Source organism: Astatotilapia calliptera, chromosome 23 (assembly GCF_964374335.1).
Source record: "Astatotilapia calliptera chromosome 23, fAstCal68.1, whole genome shotgun sequence".
NCBI classification, from domain to species: Eukaryota; Metazoa; Chordata; class Actinopteri; order Cichliformes; family Cichlidae; genus Astatotilapia; species Astatotilapia calliptera.
In genome coordinates this window covers 12057501-12078593 of record NC_137443.1, presented here as the reverse complement: position 1 = coordinate 12078593, position 21093 = coordinate 12057501, and the positions used below count along the sequence as shown (strand labels likewise).

The following is a 21093-nucleotide window of genomic DNA, read 5'->3' as shown; positions in this document are numbered from 1 at the left end:
GTACATGGATACAAATCAAACTTTCTACCTGTATTTAATGAAGGAGGCCAATCTTAAAATAGTATTGTTCGATAGCTAACGCTGTAGTTGCTTGGGAAAGCTACTTTTCTCTTCTTTAAACGAAGTAAGAGTGGCTGATGAAGGAACTGAAGAGAAGAAGCAGACAGAAAGCAAGAGCTCTGAGCTCAAATGAGAACCAGAAAAGGAAGACGCCGAATTAAAAGAAAAGACTTGACCTTATAAAATGGCCACAAACGGAAAACATGCTGACTTCAAACTGTGTAATCTGAACAAGGTGTCGCTCTCTCTGCACATGCATGCTGTTCTTAAAGCGACTTACCGCCCTATAATAATGATAAATATATCATATTTCCTTCGGAAAAAAGGAAAAGTTTAGTTGTTGAGTGTAGCTGAAATTAAACTGACTGTAACTGATGCACAAAGTCTTGCAGGAACAAGAAAAAAGCACATTGGATGTATTTAGAGTTGTGCATATTTTGAGACATTTTCACACGTGCAGCGCCGAATTTTGAGACTTTACCCAGCAGAGTGGACATTAAGTGTTTGGTTGTTTGTTTTTTTAAATTTGCCAGCTCTCTGCTAGAAAGTCTTGCTAACGTCCAGGCGAGCCGATGTGAGAATATTCCCGGTAATTGTGAATTCACAGCGAACGACTCGATTTCCCAGACATTGTCCAAAGTTCATGTGTGAAAACAGCGACAGAAATGCAAAAGTGTTTGAGACCTAAGAATGAACAGCAAACATGCACGGGCTGAAATCGACACATTTTTAATTTTAATAATTAGGAGGGCTATTATTTATCTGGCATCTAATAAAACTGCTGCGGTGCAGTTTATCCGAAGACCGGGACGTCCCCATCCACTGTTTTTAACCTAACATATTTACGTACTTTAAGGTTAAAACAGGTAAACAAATATATATATGCATATCTATGAAATAGGCAGATTGGTTTATAGCACTAAATCTGAAAAGTTACAAGAGAAGAGGAGTTGTATCATAAAAGCAGACTAATAAAAAGAAGGAGCAGCTTACTGTTGCATTAGTAAAGGTGTACTGAGACAGAGAGAGGGAGGAGGGAACAGATGAAGGTGTAGTAATAAAAAGGGGGAGGGCTGAGGTTATAATGGTGGAGCGAGTGGAGAGCTGAAGGAGCCAGGTGTGGCAGCAGCCACAGAGGTAATCAGTGGGCCAATGGGGAGTCATTCCACTCAGAGCGAACTGGCTGCCGAAGTACCTGGAATAAAAATAATCATTACACCGCATTAAAGTCACTGTCTGTAAATATACCCCGAGCAGCAGTAAAGCATGCCTGCCACGGCTCCTGCTATCAGGACACCTTAACGTGCGCACACGTGAATTTCTAAACGCAAACAACATAAATGCAAATACTTCAGTAAAAAAGAAAAAAAAATCAGCCCCCCTGCTGATTCTGCAACATTCATCCCGTCATTACCAAGACGAGCTTTTAACAGAAGCAAACTGTTCTCCAAACATAACTCAACCAACTCAAAGCACATTCATTATCCCCCCCCTATAACTTATAAGTGTTATTTTAGCAACAGAAACCCCAACAGAGGCTTGAATTGGATCTCTCTCACACATTTATTCCGCCTCTCAGTATTGCTGCCTTTGGAAAATGGGGATTAAGTCTGCATTTGGGAGAATTTAAATTGCAAATAAGGCTTTGTAATTGTTTTAGTCTTTAATCCTAGCAGGGAGGGCCTCACTGTAATGCAAAGTTGAGACAGGCGAACATCTCAGGCATTCATCTGAGGAAGGTCTGTGTTTGTGTCACCCCTCGCTTCAATGAGACTTAATAAGAAGGGCGTCCAATCGGCATCACGCGCTCGCACACACACAGCCATGAACACGTGCATGCACTCACCAGAACGCGCGCACAAACACATGCACACATACACACCAACCAATGGGCTTAGGGCCGCCAGTTTATTTTGGTTGTGAGTTTGGGTGCCCAGCTGGTACTTGAGACTGGTGGACTGGCAGAGCAGTAGGAGACAGCAGACACACACACACACACAGTTCCAGGGACGCACTGTGCCAAGCTGCAATGTCTGCCAGTTACAAGCCTGCCCACTGCTACAAAGAGAGGCAGAGGAGAAAGGGCAGGATAGACTGTGTCTGTGTGTGCATGTGTGTGAGTGTGCATGCACGAGAGAGAAGAGCGATGCGAGAGTGGACAAAGATATGAAAAAGAAAACAAAAAGCCGAGGAGCATCTTTTAGAGAAATTACGGTGTTTGAAAGGATAAGGCTCAAAGTGTCTGAGAGGAAAAAAGACTAACATGAGGGAGGAAGTGAAAAGACTTCCTCTGAAAGTTGCCACAAACTGTTAGTTTCTCAAAGCAATTTAAAGCTGCCGCTCCAAATTTGCAATGTTTGAATTAACCAGATCATATCATGGATGAACAGGTGAGTGCTAGTCACTGAGAAAAACTCAGGTTATGTAAAAGTTAAGCTGGTTTCTAACTTAGTTTTCATGGGATGCAGTTGGCTGTCAGTGGGAACAACCATAAATAATCATGGGAGGAAGCTCAGTATTCCATAGAAACCACGTGTGGCAGGAACGACGTGCCCACTTCCAGGTTCAGGAAGGTTTTTGTGCTAAACACAGACTGTCTGGCCACCACAATTCAGGTGAGTGATGATCTCAAATGTTTTTACTCAAAGCGATTTCAGTTTTCTTTTTTTTTACACTTTTTGTCATTTCTAGTCTGAATGAAAAGTTCTACTTGTTTTCTATTCACCCAAAAGGCCAAAAGGCATAAACTGAACATGATTCAGGACAGTAAAGGACGGCACGCTTTAGAGCTGGGCGATAGAACGATAACGATATGTATCGCGATATAACTTTTACTCGATAGAGAAATTAAGCTATCGCGATAGACCTCGCCGCTCTTGTCCTCTTAAAAAAAAAAAAAAAAAAAGGTCAGCCGATCCAAATTAAGCAGCGCAGAGCCGAACCAATCACAGCCGCAGCGTCACGTCGCGTGACTTGTTACGTACAGCACAAGTGCCAAGCCGCACGTGTGTTTGTTTGGGAAACAGCCAGCGGGTAATGGAGCCAGCGCGTAATGGAGGAAATGAGTGTGCCGACTAGAAAAATCAACCGAGCGTGACCGAAGAGAAAACCGATGATGGTTCCAATGCCGGAGAGATTGTCGAACGGAAGAGCCATAGAAGTTCCGTAGTGGGAAGGTATTTCGGCTATTTCAAGTCTGACAAAAACAGAGTAGCGTGCACTGTAAATTGTGCCGAAAGCAAGTCTGGAAATACAATAAACTGGTGCATGCGTCACACTGTGCGCCACGTTATTGTTTCGGTGAAATGAATTTCTACAATACTGTTACTGTTAATTCTACTCTCTGCAGTGTTTAAATGCTTACATATACACACAGTTACTGTCCCTCCACACATACGACTCGGTTCTGCTTCTATGCCCCAGCTTTGTTTACTTTTTCCCACCGAGGCTTCTAGACTTCTGATTGGCCAACATTTCTGCACGGTTAGGAATCTAGCTCCACCTGCTGCTTTGGCATGTTCATAGCAGCGTTTTCCTTCATTTCTGCCTTTATGTGTGGACGGGATTATTTTTTAAAACGAAAACGGAAAATCTCCGTTTTCAAAAATACCCGTGTACGTGTGGACGTAGCCTCAGTCTCTGACTGGAAGCGCTAATTCATCATTCGGCTTTTGTCAGACTAAAGTAACTGTTAAAACTGTTTGAAAAGCTAAGCTATACAACAAGGAGCGATTGAGAATTTCCTTTTAGTTCTCAGTTTATTTGATATTGACAAAAGTTAGTCAGTTTTGTCTGTTCTTCTGTAAAACAAACTAAGATTTATTTTTAGAATTAATATTTTGTTTCTAAGTGGAATTGACAATTTAGTCTGTTTCGTTTGTTCTATTTTGAAACTTAAACGCTTTAGCGGCTGCCTTTTGTGTAGTTTGCAATATTTGCCTTTATTTATCTGAAAAAGTCTCATGTTCCTTAAGTACATCTACCCTGTTGAACTTATTATGGGAAATAAATATTTAAATAAAAACAAGCTGCTGATTATTTCACATTTTACTTGTGAGCAACAGCACATTTAAATCTTACAAATATAGTTATTTGGCTTATATCGTGATAGATATCGTTATCGCCTGAAATGAAAAGAACATATCGTGATATGAAAAAATCTCATATCGCCCAGCTCTAGCACGCTTTAAAGAAAAGACGCAAGGCTATGAGAGGAAGAGAAACTGACTTCTGAAAGCAGACGTGCCCTTGATACCGCTTCATTCAATCTCCATATCTTATGAAAGATATCTCTATTGATCCCTTGCATAACCTGGGTTGCTTTCTTTATGTGCAATTGCTGTTATGCACACACCGCATGCGGTCTATCTTGACCTGAAATATTTAATGCTGCTCATTAGAGCAGGGCGATATGGCCAAAAATATTTATCACGATATATATTTGAAAATTTGCGATAACGATATAACCGACGATATAATTGATGCGAGACAAAATACAACTCCACAACATTACTAGCGCAAAAAGACAACCTTCCATTTATTTTCACTTAAACAAGAAGCTGGTTTTTATGTACATTAAAGCTTTATAAAAATGTAACAGTGCAAATGCAAATTCCTTGCTGAAAGTTTAACCAAAAGGCATTTCCAGTAGAAATGGGCTGACATATCCTGAGCATAACCATGTATAATATCCACTGAAGTTAAAAAGAGGTGCTTTGCAACATTAAACTGCAGTGTGCAGTATGTATTTTTCGGACCATAAGGTGCACGGGATTATAAGGCACATTAAGCGAAACAAAGCAGTCAGATAAATCAAACTTTATTAAACTCATTCTTCTTGCTTCCTCCACTTCTGTACCATTGATTCATTAATGTTGAATTCTCTGGCAGCTGCTCTATTCCCATGTTGTTGCAGTCTATTAATGACTAACCTCATATTGTGGATGGATTATCTCAGTTGTTCTCCTGACTGAAGTTTGGTCCGTTTACAACATCCTGCCATGCGATTGCATTTGTCTCTAACCATGAAGAACCTTCACGTTAACTTTTATAAGTGGAAAAGTGTTAGTGTTCGTCCTCCAGCTTCACTGTTTATGTTATGCTAACATAGCTGTGTCGCTAGCGATCACGTAGCACATCATTATATACCAGCTAGCCCAACTTCAGTAACCCTACAAACATCACTGCTGTTTAGTTTCCTGTCTTCATTTATGTTGGAAGTGATAGCAGAACTGTACGTTTGATTTTTTTCAGAAATCTCTCAGTCAGAACATGCTATATCATGCTTAGGTAACTAGCGAAACTAGCGAGCTAACTTCCGCTAGCTTCCTGCTAACGTCTAACTCCGTTAAATGTAATAACTTTAGTTTTCATGGATGCCTGGAAGTTAAACTTCATAGTTACACCTGGTAAAGCAGCAATGCTGATCGTTTTATTAAAGATGAAAGAATTTAGACAGTTTTTAACTCTAAGTGATGCTGCAGTGTTGTTTGACCTGAAGGTTTCGGAGTTTAGGACCCAGATTACTCCCAGATTTAAGAGCATCTTAGTCCGACAAATATGACAATAACAACGGCCGCTTGCATGTTCTGCAAAAAAATGTGCTTTGTCGTGTATCTGACGGACAAACACCAAACCAGTTCCACATCACGGAAGTTGCACCATTTTTACAAACCAATTCTGGTTCATCTGTTTCACTCAACAATCGGCCATGTGCGTATGAAAACAAAGGCACTGCGCATGCGCGTTTTACTCCCATTCTATCGCGATATTTCATTTTCCTATCGTTGCCTAACATTATACCGGTATTACCGTGAACGGTATAATATGGCCCAGCCCTACTGCTCATTTAATCTATTATCTTACTGATTTTTGTGTCCTCACACACTTAAACACAACCTCCCAGTTCAGTGCGTCTCTTATTTGCACAGTTTGACAAACTTGTGACGACGTCATCAGAAGCGATCGTCTCAGGAAGCCCTGACCTGCATGGGAGGTTCTCCCGTGCCTTCCAGGTTATAAACGCTGGCCCGTCCTCCGTCAACCTATTTGAAATGTTTGTCAAAACCTTTGAGTCAGTTCATGACACGCTAAATTTCTCAAAGGATAGCAAATGTGTACTTGTGGACCTGAACAGAAGGAAACAATGACGGTCGACTTTAAAATCAGACTCTTGTCACTGATGAAAGCTGACTTAATTATGAATCTTGGTTAAAAGAAGGAAACGGCTTCTCGATTCGCAGTTAAACCAACGGGACCGTATGCTTAAACATAGCTTTCACTCGTATCTGCCTGACAATCCTTGCAACCGCCGTCAACGTTTTAGACCTAATGAGGAGCGGCAGTAATGGAGCGCTCCGAGCTTTTCTCTGGGAGGAGAGAACGGGGGAGCGCCACAGCTGGGAAAGCTGACTGGAGACCAGCAGAGTCATTTCACTTTGAAGAAATTTACTCAGTGAAACAGTAAAATCGACAGTAACCACACACTCGTCTAAGCTTCTACCAGGTTGTTCTGCCCTCTCCTCTGAGACTTGGGACACAAAGTTATAAAAACACAGAGTCAGAGCAGCCTGCCAAAGGAAAGTTCAAAGTAAGCTGAAACAAAGACAGCAGAAGCATCATAATTGCAGTAATTTATGCCGTTCCGAGCCGGACAGTGTGTTTTTACACAATGGATAAATGGATAAATGGATGTGGTTTGGAAGTCGCCGGTGTCAGGGAGCTTCAAAGATGGTGAGAAAGAGGGGAGGGAGTGAATGTGTGCTTGTGTGCGTGCGGGCAGGCTTGCGTGATGCAGGCTTGCCAAGAGAAGCATCGCAGGCACCCCCAGCACGGAAGGTCGCCCTCAAACTTCCAGCCCCCTGACAAATTGCTCACTTCAATTCTCCACAGTAAACTGGTTACAGTCGAGGGCAAACAAGTGATGAATGCTGCTTTTTTTAATTATTGAGCCATAATTTGTTTCCTGAAAATGACTAAACTGAAAGAGAATTGGCAGCGTTCACCCGCTAGTTTCATTGGGAGAGATAAACAAATGCCCCAAGGAGTTTTCACTATTCCCCTGAATGTAGTATTCATTTAAAGCATTCGTTTAAATTTTATGGATGATGATGTTGCAACTAAGAGGGTATTCATGGGTAACTGGGTTAGGGAAATTAAATGGGACTGGGTTGGAAATCTGCATGCAAGGAGGGAAAGTATACGCTGCAGGGCCTGGCTTCTACAATAACTTTGCGCGGGCAGATTGATGGCATTTACGCTGCTCTGGCTAGTGGGACGCAAAGCATAGCTAGTACCAAAACTCAGATAAACTGCAAAACATGCAGACTTCAAAAAGAGTCCCTAGTGCCTTCGCACACCTCATTCTCCCTGCACAGAAACATCCCCTCCCCGTCTCTGTCCCCGGATGGTCGTCTGCATCCGTCCATGTCCCGGTCTGTCCCTGTCAAACACAGATCCAGCGGCTCGTGCTTACATAGCTGAGATCAAATGCTAAACTGCAGCTCGGTTTAAGCTTGCCCAGAATGAACCTGCAAGGAAGGGAATCATAAGCAACATTTGATCTTCTGCTTCTGTCACTTGCAGACCTCCAGCCGAACACGCACGCAGCTTGAGGGCAGCACTTTCAGGCTTTGCTGCCTTCCTCAGATAGCGAAAGGTATACACAGACAGAGGAGCCGACCGGCCTTTTTCATTTAGACTGTAACAACGGTAAACAACGGCACACAAAGACGGCGTCCTCTCGCTCAGCGCCCGTCTGCCTGCAGCCTGCACTCCACGCACTGTTTGATATTAAAAGACGACACGGGCGTGAACAGAGGAGGCGGTGGCGGTGGCAGAAAGGTAGAGAAGACGGGAGACGGACAGGAATGGAGACACAATGCTGTGGCACACCATGGTGTGTAGGCTATATTTAAAGTGAAAACAGCCAGCAGAATCTGTGAGAGGATGATATCGCCGTGCCAACGCAGACTCCAGTCCTCTGCGTTCTCTCTCGCTTTCTGTCCTCATGCCTCCATCCATACCTACTCTGCCTATATTATGGATGTTATTATTATTCCTGCATGTCGTCATGTCGCCCCTGCTTCTCTCCTTCCCCCGAGCAAGGAAGCGGGCACTGCTGGCACCCAGCCAGATTACCCAATCAATCTCCTGTGAGAGGGAGGGAGGGCGGCGAAGGAGAGAGGGGGAGGAATAAGAAAGAGAGCGTGGAACAGAGAGGAAGGCAAAGAAAGCACGGCGGGAGGGGGTTGGAGGATGGCGAAAAAGACCTGAGAGGAACTGAAGCAGGAAAAAAACGGTGCAGGATGAGTAAATTTCATGAAAAAAAAAAAAAAAAGGACGGGGACAAAGAGCGCTTTGACAGGGAAGGAAGGTTTCATGCAGACGTGTGGCATAAAAAAAATGGCAAGTGAGCACCTGGTAACGTAGTGAGTAGCAGTGATGAAAAAAACCACACAAAATCCCACACAGAGTCCAGACAAAGGCTTGGCTATCAACGCTTGTTTACAGAGCGCAGCTCCTCCCATCGTGCCACCTGTTACTGTGGTCGAGCCTAACAAATGTTTAACCCGCTCAAAGAATAGCCAGGCAACAGCCAACACTGCATCTCCATCTATCTACGGTCTGCAAACGGCATGCTGGGAAGAGATCAGATTAGGGCTGCGGCACTCGTTTTCCTGGTTGAAGTGACTCAGTGTAGAGCAGAAGCAAGAAGTTAATACTCAATCAACCGGTCAACCAACAGAAAATATACTGACAACTGTTTGACTGTCATTAATCTGTTAGTCTTTTAATAAAAGCAAATATGATTTCAGAATGGTGAAACAAGACTGTAAGTAATGTCTCCTTGGTCTCTGAAAAACACTGGCGGGGAATATTTTCTGACTTTTTTGACATCAATCAAGAACGTAATCAGGAAAGAAAAACTGAAAATTAAAAAAAAAATTTAAATGGAAGTTTTGCTGATGTAAAGACAGAACGTCAGACTGCATTTTCAAAATGTTAAAATTTTCTGTCGATCAAACAATCAAATATGCAGCTAATGCTCGAGCGCCTTATCATGTTCACGAGGGCTTTCATGACGGTTTTCTTAATGCGCTCTATTTCGGGAAGAGGTGAAACGTTCAAAGCTGAATCCCTGTTTTTGACTCCTCCATCTCAGCCATTATCGTGACAGTTTGCATCAGTAAGCCGAGAGCTGAGAGGAGTCAGTGAAGCACTGCGACGTGAGTGACGCACTTGTGGCACTAAATCTGTGATGCTCTGCAGGCGGTGAACCCGGATTGGCGTGAATCGCAGATGTTTGGGGTTGCGACCTCTGGCTGGGGCAAAGCAAAATGTCTGCAGCAGCGAGGCGAGCGGATCGCTTCCTGAAAGACTGTTTGTTTGAGACTGCAAGTGCATGCACGCGTGTCTGAGATGGAGAAGACAGCGACTCGTTCTCTGTGTGTGTGCGTCCGTCAATATGTATGCTTTCTTCATCACAAAGCTCGCGTGCTTTAATCATTCATATTGAGTTACTAAAGACGTGCCATGTTCTTATAATCAAACACATTTCCTCAACAAAGTGCTCTTTTGAGGAACATCCAAATTCTAGCAGAAAAGAGGACCATGAGATGCGCGGATCTCTTTTAGGAAATAAACGTGATTAAAGGGCGACGTGAAGAGGAAGGACAGAAACACAATTCCGACAATTAAGACGACAAGAGCGAACACTCAAATTACTTTACAGAGGTACAAGACTTCAGGCTGTTCCAGCTCTTTATGATACGGCATCATCTCGCTTACTTTGAGTGCGTGTATTCATTTGCATGAGAGCGCGTGGGAGTGGGATATGCACACAAGCGCTGTTGCAAGTGGGAGTGTTTACGTGAGAGTGTCTACGATAGCAGATTCGCCATTCAAGGGTGAAAGCAACTAGCTACCCTTCTAGTCAGAGGCCTCCAGTTCTGGGAGGGAGGCCAGGGCTCCAATCCCACCACATTCCCCTGGATTAGCTGTCAACCAGTCCCCAGATCTGGGGATTAGCACATTATATTCCATTATCTTTCCCAAACTGGAGAGTCCACAAAGTCTACATCATTGCTCTCAGAGGGGGCCAGCAGGACAGGGCTGAGTAAGAGGTGCCTTCAAATCGGGCCAAATTGAGCCAAACTGAGCTGAGCCAAACCAAATCTGTAACTAAGACTGTACTCCGGCTCAGCGTTGCCTGGCAACCAAATTAGTTTGCGGAAACAAATAAGCAGATATATAGATATCAATTTTATGGCTCTTTGCTGATATTTTCTCATTGTTATCCGCAGCAAAATGACAGCGTACACCTCTATAGAGGCCAGGCAGACCATAAATTACATGTAAGAAGAAGCATTAATAAAAACAAAAGCAATCCTGGTTTATCTCACACAAGTTCCCCTTCCACCGCTCCTGCTGAGCTGCACACAGAGTGGAGTGCGCGGCTCCCGGGAGCCGTGTTGTTTTTCACTCCGTGATCCGGGCGGACTCGGGGGAGCGAGGGAGCCGTTATCAGCAAGGGGCCTTGATAGAGACTCGATCGGGCCGTCAGTCTGCGGGGACCGAGGAGCCAGAGTTAATCAGAGGCAGACAGACCCCTCGTCACCCTGGGGATTCACGCGCTTCGACCCCGATGCTCTGGCTCTCGCCGTCACGCAGACGCACAAAGACACGTGCGGGAATGGTCACAATAGCACATGTGCTTTCTCGCACCTTGTCGTGCACTGTCAGAGCCTCTGACACACCCTCTACGCTTTATTAGGACTCCTAATCCAAAACAACTCTGGAACTTTACTTAGCAAAGCATGAATTCAAAGCAGTATAATTTATAGTTTTCTTTTATAATAAGGTAGCACGAGGTCCACGATTACCGACTCAAACTTTCTTTCTTTTTTTTTTCTCAATTACCGACTCAAACTGACGACACATGTTTTTCTTTCCTTTTGACCTTTGGCCTGAATTTTCAAGCACATTCAAGACGATATTTTAACCCAGGTGCAGTCTTTTTGTCCTAAACATCACTAACTAGTTTTGTGGCTATACCAAACCAGTGAGTGAAAGCAAAGGTGAAAAGTGAAAGTATGTAAACATAAGATAAAACGGACAGCTGCTTCTCATAAATATAGTTGTTTCTGCCTCTCAAACACGCCTACCTATGTTGATATAGAGAATTTGCTCTTCATAGCATACACTAAATTAATTGCGGGAGCTATAAATAGCCGCCTGCTTTCCTTGTGTGAACTGATGCCTTTTTGTCTCTTATTTGTATTACAGCCTTTCCTTTTCCTCTCTGCTGTGGTCCTCGCCAAGGCGATAACCTGCGTGACATTTTTGCACTTTTTGCCATTCACGATTACAGATTTGAGACCGTTTCTTTTCCCCACTTCTCAGGTGAGCGTCTGAGTTTTAAATTCTGTGAAATTTGTGCTTCTTTCTTGTGTTTCTTTTAATTGCTGTGTCCAATAACTTGAGGTGCAAACACTGATTTTATATGCCATTGATTAAATATGGAAGTAAGAGGGTACAATCATTTATAAAAGAGGACCCTGCGTAAAATGCAGTTTTTCTACACTTTCTTTTTCGTTGGATTTGTATTCAGATTTCTGCATTTGTGTGCAAACAGTATCCTGCACCTTGTGTCTATCTCAAATCGGAAGGCTGCACTAGTTTTTTTTGAAAGTTGAAAGTGAAACACCTGCACATCGCATGCGAAACCATAAAATGACAAATATTTCTATCTTTAAACTCCTAATCGCAGCAAATCAGCAGTCGCGAGCTGAGAGTTCGCACAGGCTGACCTTGTGAACTTGAGTGAGGTCGAAGATCAAAAACAGAGCGTCTCAGCAGTTTTAAATGCTCATCAAGTTCCCCTTTAGGATGCGTTTATCACTTTACCACAACACCAACAGAGCACCTGCCTCCTCTCTCTACCTATCTTTACTGTATTTTAGTAAAAACAAGCTCAATATACTTCTGAACCTCTGATTCACATCAGCACTTTAACCCCTAAACTGCAGCTTGACTCTATGTTTTGTCTATGCAGTCCAATGCCAAGGAGCAGCAGCAGCGATTCGGATTCTCAGCTAACCAGTTTACGCAAACAAAGACTGAAACACGTTTAAAATATGTCGGCAGGTTGGCAGAATTTCAAGCCAGAGGTTCAGACATATATTGACCAGGGCTGTCAAACCAGAGCCGTTAAATAGCTGACATGCAGGTATCCAGCTGGCCTACCTCTGGAGAAAGGTGTAGGAAATTATATGGCATTTAGATTAATTAGACACAGTTGTCAGATTTAATTAACTACTAGGTTTAATTAACCATGTAATTAATCTTATGGTGGTCCAACACATGCACACACACAGAGACGAGGCGAGGAGACGCACACATCAACTAGTGCCCGCGCAGACATGCATGGTACATGCGCGACAGATGTAATCTGTTCAGCTGACAAGCGCTCGCACTTTTGCCGTCAAACCTCATAAGAGAGTTCAACTGGACGGGTGACAGGCTACGAGTTAAAACGGCCTGAATGAAACGCGGATGGCGAGAACCGTGCTTCTAATCCATTTCAGGTTTAACTTCTGCCCGGGTGGAACGATAATCTCACAGCTGAAGCAGTCTGTCCAGTCAACATTCGCACACCGTGTAATCCTTACTCAAATATACACCACGCGGCATGATGCAAATATTTATCATAGTGTGGACAAGCCAAAAGAGAAAACCCTTGCAGCTAAAGAACAAAAAACCAATTTGAAAAAAGATGACAAAGTGAGGAGGTTAAGCCTGCGTGGTCTGCAGTCACGAGAAAACAGACGCTCGCTTTGTGCTGGCCTGCAGAAAACGTGCACGTTTGATCTACTGGTCTGATCAACTGTGCAGAAGACAGGGGTCACGGGGGGCTCAGGCCCTGACCTTGCAGCACCCGGGCCATCCTCTGCCACAACTATCATAAGCAGCTATTGTGTGCAAATGTGTGTGTAGATGTAATGGTGCGATCAACCAGCTGCTTCATGTGATTTGACCTTTACTGAAGCCACGAGTGGAACGATAAATAGTCAGGCAGTACAGTGACCTTTAACCTCGGCGACAGATTCACTAGAACAGGACGTGTGGCCACCAGCTGAGCTGCACCGCTGAAGCAGCTGATAGGAAAAATATATGTAATCAGTCAGATCGAGTTAAATATTGAACGTTGCCACAAACACCCAATTGGATTTTAAAAATTCAAAGATGGAAGTCTAAGGGCTTTCCCATAAAATATACAAGTGGTGTTCACGGGTGTTGCATTTTTTAAAAGCACGCCATTTCAGACGTCTGGCTCGCAGCGAGCCCCGTCCACAAACGGAGGCTGCAACCAGGAAGAGCAGACGCGCAGACGGTAAGAAACAAACGTGTCAAAACAAGAACCAGCAGCATTATCTCAAACAGGATAGTCCCTTCTTTCTGATGCACGGTCTGTGTGATCATGGGTGTTCACGAGCATGTGGATGTGTGTGTACTTGTACACGGCGGGAGGGTTGGTTAAGTTCACTCACATAGTCATGGAAAGCCTTGGCCTCGCTGGAATGTTCGCACGTCTCCCTCCGGTCCGGGGCAGCGCAGTACAGATCCCAGAATACACTGTGCACACAGGACAGTAACAGCAGTTAGACACTTTCATCTGTAGGCTACAGACACACCAGGTTCATGGCAAAAAGTGGTTAAAACAGAAGTGTTAACAGAAGCAGAAGAATATCATGTAGATGTTTAAAAAGCAGAGCAGGTATAAAATGATTTCTTGATAGCTCAGTTTGAGACAAACTTTTCAAAAATAGACCAAGAAGCCGTCAACGTCAGTGTGAGTCACGAGCTCCGGTGACAGCACTTTTCAATGTTGTCTCAACAGAACCATCCAAAGAACATAAAACGGCACCGATGAACCGAAACATCAGTGTGATTGCCTGATTCTTGGCCCTGACTGCAAAAGTTTCTAGGAACATGTGTTTTAAAATTAACAACATTATGATATGAACGAGATATTATGGGATCAAAACGCGTCCAACAGAAACGGCAGAGCTGACCTGACAACGTGGTTGACGATGACAACTGTTAGCTGTGACTAACAATTATTTTCAGTATTGATAAATCTGCTGATCAATGTCTCTACTGTCATCAGAATTTTAAAGGCTGACACCTTTAATTTGTTTGTTTTGTTTGACTAGCCGCAGAAAAATAATATTTTGTAGTGAGCGCATCAGATTTGATCATTTTTGCTTTAAAAACCATTTAAAATCTCAGCACTTTTCCAGCTACACACACACACACAAACACACACATACACCACGGCAGTCTTCTCTTTAGCCTCCACACTATCGCGCAGTCCAGCCAGCAGCTCGGGTCCAAATTACCAGGAAGGACCTCCAAATGTTCCCCTCGGCCCGTCCCGGTGACCTGCAGGTTATTGACCAATCAGCTGTGATTATGTTACTTACTGCCCAATCAGCAGTGTTCATATTAGTTAATTAGACCAATCCAACTCCTTCAGGGCATCGGAGGCCACCAGGTCCCGCTCCAAATGGGCCCTTAATTACTGCACTGAAATAAAGGAGTGCTGCTTCTCCTCGGTGCTGACTTCACGGACAGAATATTAAAAACAAGAAATGCTGAAGTCACGAGAGGATTTTTTTTTTTTGCCACTTAAAGGTGCAAATAAACTCTAACATGCATTCTTTGTGCTGATGTTAGGAACAGCCGTGACACTTGATGTGACAGACTGCGAAATGGAGCAGAAAATATTAGCTGATCGCCCGTAACTGTCAGAGAGTGGCTCGGCAGCACCCTGTCACATACTGGTCATTTTTCATTGCGCAGGATGCGTGATTTTCATGCTTCTGTGTTATTATCTCTTGAATATAGTTATTACAGAACATTGTTGATCAGCAATCTACACATTCCTTCATTGTCCTTTGATTTTTTTTTTTAATTTTCTTTGCTATTTGAGGGCATCAAGGAAACCAGAGTGCAACAATGGGTGTCCTAAAAATAAAAACGAACAATAAACAATAAATTTGAACCCCGCAGCACGAGGTACCAACCTTTCAAAGCATCTGAACTAAAATAGAAATGTGTTATTAGAGTATTTAAAGATTAAAAGGCAGAGTCGGTGCCCTGAGGCGTTCAGTGCGCGCTGGGGTCCCTTCTAGACGAGGAGGGCACCGAGGAACAGGGCGGGACTGTGCAAAGCTGGTGGTGAACACATTGTGCGTGAGTGCGCGTGCCTGTGTGTTGTGCCGCCCTTCTGTCACTCGGCAATAAAGCCAGTGTACATTATCATATCTATCGGTTGGTGTTAAAGAGATTGCTGCTCTGTCAGAGACGAGGTGCGGTGTGAAGGCGCGACCATCGCAAATCCAATCAGCTCTCGGGGAAATGAAATGGGACGCGGGTTGCAGTTTGTTACAGAAAAGACACAACCAGGTGCAGTCGCAGGGGTAGGGGAAGGTGATCTAACATCTTCTGGCCTGTGAAGTCTGAAATATATTACGATTTGAACAGCTGACCTGCGTCTGTCTGAGCCGGCGCAGGCAAATCTCATTCCGTCTCTCTGCATAATCTGAAGGAGGATCACTGCCGGAGAGGACTAAACGCGGAAACAAATACTTTCATTTTTCTGATATTATTTCTGAGGTTTTACACTTTTTCTGCATAGAGAGAGGCAGAAAGTGTGAGGAAGTGTTAGATTAACGAGCAAAATCTTTTTAATATTCACCCAATTTAGACCCCATAGGGCAGCTTCAGTGCATCGGTAGGACCGAATCCAGGTATATGTAGGATGGGACCATTGTCGGTGCCTTTTTTTTTCCTTTTCAATATAGGGCCACCCACATTTAGAAGAATAACACGCAGTTGTTGTCCCATCCTTTTCAGAAAAGCTAATCTGTAGAAATGATCTAGGGAGTCAACATTTGCAGTTAATTAGCAACAGCAATCTGCGAGAAATCTTGCACACCCTTGTTATAGTAAAATTTCTATCCAATTATCTAATCATTTCAATCTAATCATCTCATCATGGGAAGCTCTTTATAGTATTATGGGATGTAACTGGTGGTTTAAGCCACACGACTCTGTACAAAGGATGCAAAGTTTAACAGCTCTTACTTTGAAGAGTCACAGGAGAGATTTAAATTACAGCTTGGGGGTCATATAAACTCTTTTATTTATTCAAATCAGAAACGAGACTAAAATATACGAGCCAGCGTGGCCGGCGCACACAAACACGCGCTCTTTGTATCCTGAACAGAGGAGGAGGAAAGGATTAGCGTCCAGCCGTCCAGAAGATGACAATTACTAAAATTAAATGCCATCACGATAATTATTTGCAATTAACTGTGGCCTCACAGAGCCAGTGGTTACAATGTGCTTTTCCAGTACAATAAAGAGGGTAAACAAAGACACTGAAAGACAGCCACGCAGGCTGCTAGTAGCTGGTTTAATCCTGTGTGCGTCACTCAGTCCGTCGGTCAGTCAGCAGGGAGACGGAAATAAAAATTAAGACAGAGATGGAGATCAGGATGCGGCACGAGTATAAAAGAAAAAAACTCAGCGCATTTATCATTTATCATCATCGTGCCTTATAAACCAGAAATGCTCCATGTGCTCATTCAACAGTCTGTTTTCTCAACCTTAGGTAGCAGAGAGCGGCCGGAGTCTATCCCGGGGCACGAGGCTAGTTACACCCTGAACAGGTTCCCTGTCCGTCACAGGACCTGCCTTTGGAAATGGTGTAATAATACAGTAACTGTGACTGAAGAAAGTCCTGCAAAACAAACCTGACCCACGAGAAAAATTAAGCTGTCAAACTTGAGACCCAAAGACAAAGAGCCCGCTCACACAGAACAACAGTCACAGAGGCAGTGACTGAGGCTTAGTGATCAAGCTTAATGATGCCCAGAATAATTACGCAGTAACAGCAAAGACATTCGGGCCTCCTCTCCTTGCAGGGGGGATAACTGTGCATGACATGGCTAATAGGAAACATTTTGTCTGTCTAGGAATCCCAAAACAGTATTCTTTCAACTTTCACCGATTTCACAAACATTTGCACTTGGTCGACAGAGTAGTATCTGAAAGTCAGACACCACCACACAGGCCTGGAAACCAGTTGGCAAGAAGTTATATTCACCTACAGTTGGCGAAGTTGCTGGCAGCCACTGTGTCAAACCAACGCACTGAAATCAACCTCTTTGTGACTAATAGCACCTAGTGAGTGCCAGCAGCCACTCGCCAATCAATTGGGGAATACACACGGTTGGTTGCCAAGAAGTCTCTAGGCCTGTGTGACGGGAACTAATTCTTCTGGACTGAACCAATTTAAGTTCAGTAAGCGACCTTTTGATAACTTTAGTAAAGTAAGACACCAAATCACCAAATTTCTTTTATAGTGTATTCGCACCATGACATAACTGACAGAATAAGGAAACCTTTGATTTCAGTTCATCCAACTCTCACACACTGTGCAAAGTTAAATTCGGCTCACTGCAGTAAACTGTATGCTTTTCAGATTTTCCAGGTTTCCACTGATTTGACTGTATTAAGTGTGAGTTATAGTAAAGTGCTACCTCCTAGTGTTGCATATGCATTGCTTGGCCATCACCACTGAAACTAAGACAGTGTTATTAAACTTGGAGCTCATAACTTTTTACTAAAAAGTATGAAGAAGAGACTTCAAACTTTAAGTCTACACAGACTTCTTAAACTGAGAAAGGCTGCAGATGCCTGTGACACAAAGCTAGCTAGCATGTTAGCAAGCAAGCAAGGCGCATCTTGTTTAATCGTCCTTGTTCTGTGCTTACACTTCATGTTACCGCCAAACAACTATCACAGCTGTTGAGGTCTCTGTCACTGTAGAGGATTTCACTGCTGGTGACGCTAGCATTAATAATGGATTATGTTTACATGTATTTACCACCACTATTCAGCCAAGAATCAAAAAATCCCCTGTTTGTGTCTCTTCCTTGTTACTGGAAGGAGACACAGATCCCGTGGGGGTTGAAACAGGAAATTCTGACAAATCAAAATGTGCTGAGCAACCCGCTGTGGTGACCCCTTATGAGTAAGGGAGCAGTCTAAAAGTAGCCTATATTTACATGTAGTGTATCTCCCCCTTGGAATATAAACCAACAAAATTACAGTTTAATCACCATCACTTAAAAACAAAAGAAAAAAAGCAATCAAGAGTGAGAATAAATGATTATTTAGGCAAAAATAAAGGGGACTAAACAGGATGAAATACAGAAGGATGTCAAAGAACAGTCCAGACATTTGGGAGCATCGGATGGCTACTCTCACTTTGTTTGCTCTGCCCCCACAAACAAGAATTTCAGCTAGAGGCTATCACAGAGAAGATCCCTCTACAGTACATACTGTTGTTGTGCCTGTGTGTGTGTGCACTGGGATGAAGGAGAATTCAGTGGCCATCCAGTGAAAACTGGTTAAAGCAATCGATTTTGGGATAAGGAGGAGACAACTAGCGGCGGCCAATAGAGAGCGAGCTAATGACACAATCAACACCTGCAGCCCTCACTGAGCCTTTTCTTTATCCGTCCACCCATAACAACAGACGTGGATGAGTGACCCCCGCTACCAGCCTCCCTCCCCTTCCCCCTTCTTAGAGCCACGCTCTTATTCTGAAGCCCCCCCCCACCTACCAACCATCGGTGCCCTACAGGAAACAGCCACAGAGGCAAAGACAGAGGGAAGAAAGCCCCAATGAGACACTAAAAGGGGGGGAGGGGGCCGGGGTGGCTGTGGGGTCGGGGTCTTAGATTTGGCTTTTTAACACAAAAGAGGCTGGAATGTAAAGAGTTAATCCATTCGGGGGTCTCTCTTCCGCAAACAAAGGGACAGGCCTCCAGACAAAGGTTGAGGGAGGGGTGGGGGGAGAAGGGTGAGGGATGAGGGAGGCTGGTGGCTTTCCTACCATCTGGAGCTTTTGTTTTGGGGGAGGCTGGAGGTTGGAGGGGGGAGGGGGGGTGCCGGCTGGTTTAGGGATGGACAGGGGGCTCCGCCCTCTTTCTCCTCCCACAGCCAACCCCCCAGACCCCACTCCCACTGAGTATCCGTGTCCACGTGCTGCGTGGCTCAGACAGACGCCCCTTAGCTAGGTCATACTACACTTCAGCCTGCCCTGCCCTGCATGGCTAATCAGCAGCCTACTCTCCAACTGCTCTCTGACACACACACACACAGTATCATATCCTGCACTACTGAAATATATCAGTACAGTGAAAATACACTAAAAGTGCTCAGTTTCCATTTGCCTCATACACACACGCACCCGTGCGTGCACACACACGGCTCCCTGAGCGCTCTTATTGGTTCAGGCAAGAGCAAACTTGGGCTGCACTGTATGTTTGTGTATGTCATTCTGTCAGTATTACTGGTAGTGATCCAATTGAGAGCTGTCAGGTTGAGAGAAGCCAGGTTCTTTAAGGGCCATTATGAACCGTGTCAACAGGCTACACAATCACAACACACACTGGGGCCTGGAGGATGAATGAACGAAGCTGCATGTCCGGGTTTATTACACAGGGCCAGCCAGGGGCTTTGGGGATGAGCAGGATAGCATGAATGACAAACAAAGCGGGCCCTGTCAAACCTCTTATCCCTTCTCTTTGCCCCTCCTGCTGCCTTGCTGAGGATTCAGCCTCTCAACCTCCTTGATGCTCTGCCTGCTCGATTCTTTGTCTGCGTCCGTTCCAGCTACCCAGCTTCTTCTGTCCTGCCTGTTTTCTCTCCCTCTTCGCATTAGAGTTGGATTTTCTATTAGCTGGCTGACAAGCGGAAAGGGGAAATCCTACTTTTGGGTGTTCTTATTCCTTTTAATTCAGACATGGAGGAAAAACATGGTACGTGCCAGGCTGTAATTCCACTGACCCTGTTCTTCCAGCCAGATAAAAAAAAAAAACAGTGTCTTCTATTTACCCAGCATTAAGAGATCTGACAGATTTGTTTAAAGGAGCTGAAAGAAAAGAGGCACGGCCCACGTCAGAGCCTTGTTCCATTAAATGAAGCATCAGGCCAAACAAGCTTGAGGACAGAGCAGATGTTTTCCAACCGGGAGGCTCACTTCCCCAGAGGGGAGCAGGACAGCTGGGACGGACACGCAGAAGGAGGTGAAGGGTCAAGTGCATGCCAGGGTTCTTTAAAAAAAAGAGCGTTGTTTATTTTAGTTCAACCCGCTGATATTGCCACGCAGCAGGCGAGGTCGTGGCATGCTGTGACAAAAACCGCACTCCTTATCTTATAGTCATACCTGAGTCATCCTAAAAACACCAAAAGAATAAACACATTTCAAGGATCTTTTTACCAATTCACTGCAGCCATAACGTTTCTGTACAATATCCAACAGAGGTGCAGGTGAGATAGGAAGTCAGTCAGAACTATACTTCAAAATTCATCCTGCTACCTCTATCAGCAGTCACGTCATCAGTAACCACTAGTGACGCGGTTCCATTATCAGCCATACATTCCCAAGACATGACTGCCTCCACTGTGTTTGACAGGTAATGAGCTCTTCCTTTCCTTTTCCGAATGTTTCTCTTCCCATCAGGCTGGTAAAAGTTAACCTGGGTTTCATCTGTCCAAACAATCTTTTTCCACAAGTAGGCACACTCTTAGATGTTTTCTGGCCAAGTCAAGTCTTATCTTGGCTGTAACCAGCGGTTTGCACTTTGATTGATCCCAGATGTGGACAGTGGTACTCCTGCCTCCTAAGAACGTTCTCTCCACATGTCCTTAACCAAGTAAAGAACACTAACATCATTTGGTTGTCTTCTGTGGTGTTTCAGGCCTTTGGTACTGCTGAGCTGGCCAATAAAAAGTAACTCTTGATTTGGCCACTGCTGAAGTTTTTGCTGTCCCTCTTATAGGTGTGTTTTTGGCTCAGTGATAGCTTACTCCACGTGTATCAACACTTCTTTGGACCTCACAGTCGACGTTCCAGAGAACGGATATCAAATTCAAGCTTAACACTTGGAA

General features: G+C 44.1%; 1 protein-coding gene across 2 annotated transcripts in view; it reads right to left on the bottom strand.

The window, feature by feature from the left end:
• The window catches only part of ssbp4 (single stranded DNA binding protein 4), an 89240-nt gene that overhangs the window by 47087 nt on the left and 21060 nt on the right, over positions 1 to 21093 (bottom strand). For both annotated transcript variants that reach the window (XM_026160144.2, XM_026160143.2), the window contains exon 4: positions 13611 to 13695. In XM_026160144.2, coding sequence (XP_026015929.1) covers positions 13611 to 13695 — 85 coding nt within the window. The remainder of the gene's footprint in view (positions 1 to 13610; positions 13696 to 21093) is intronic.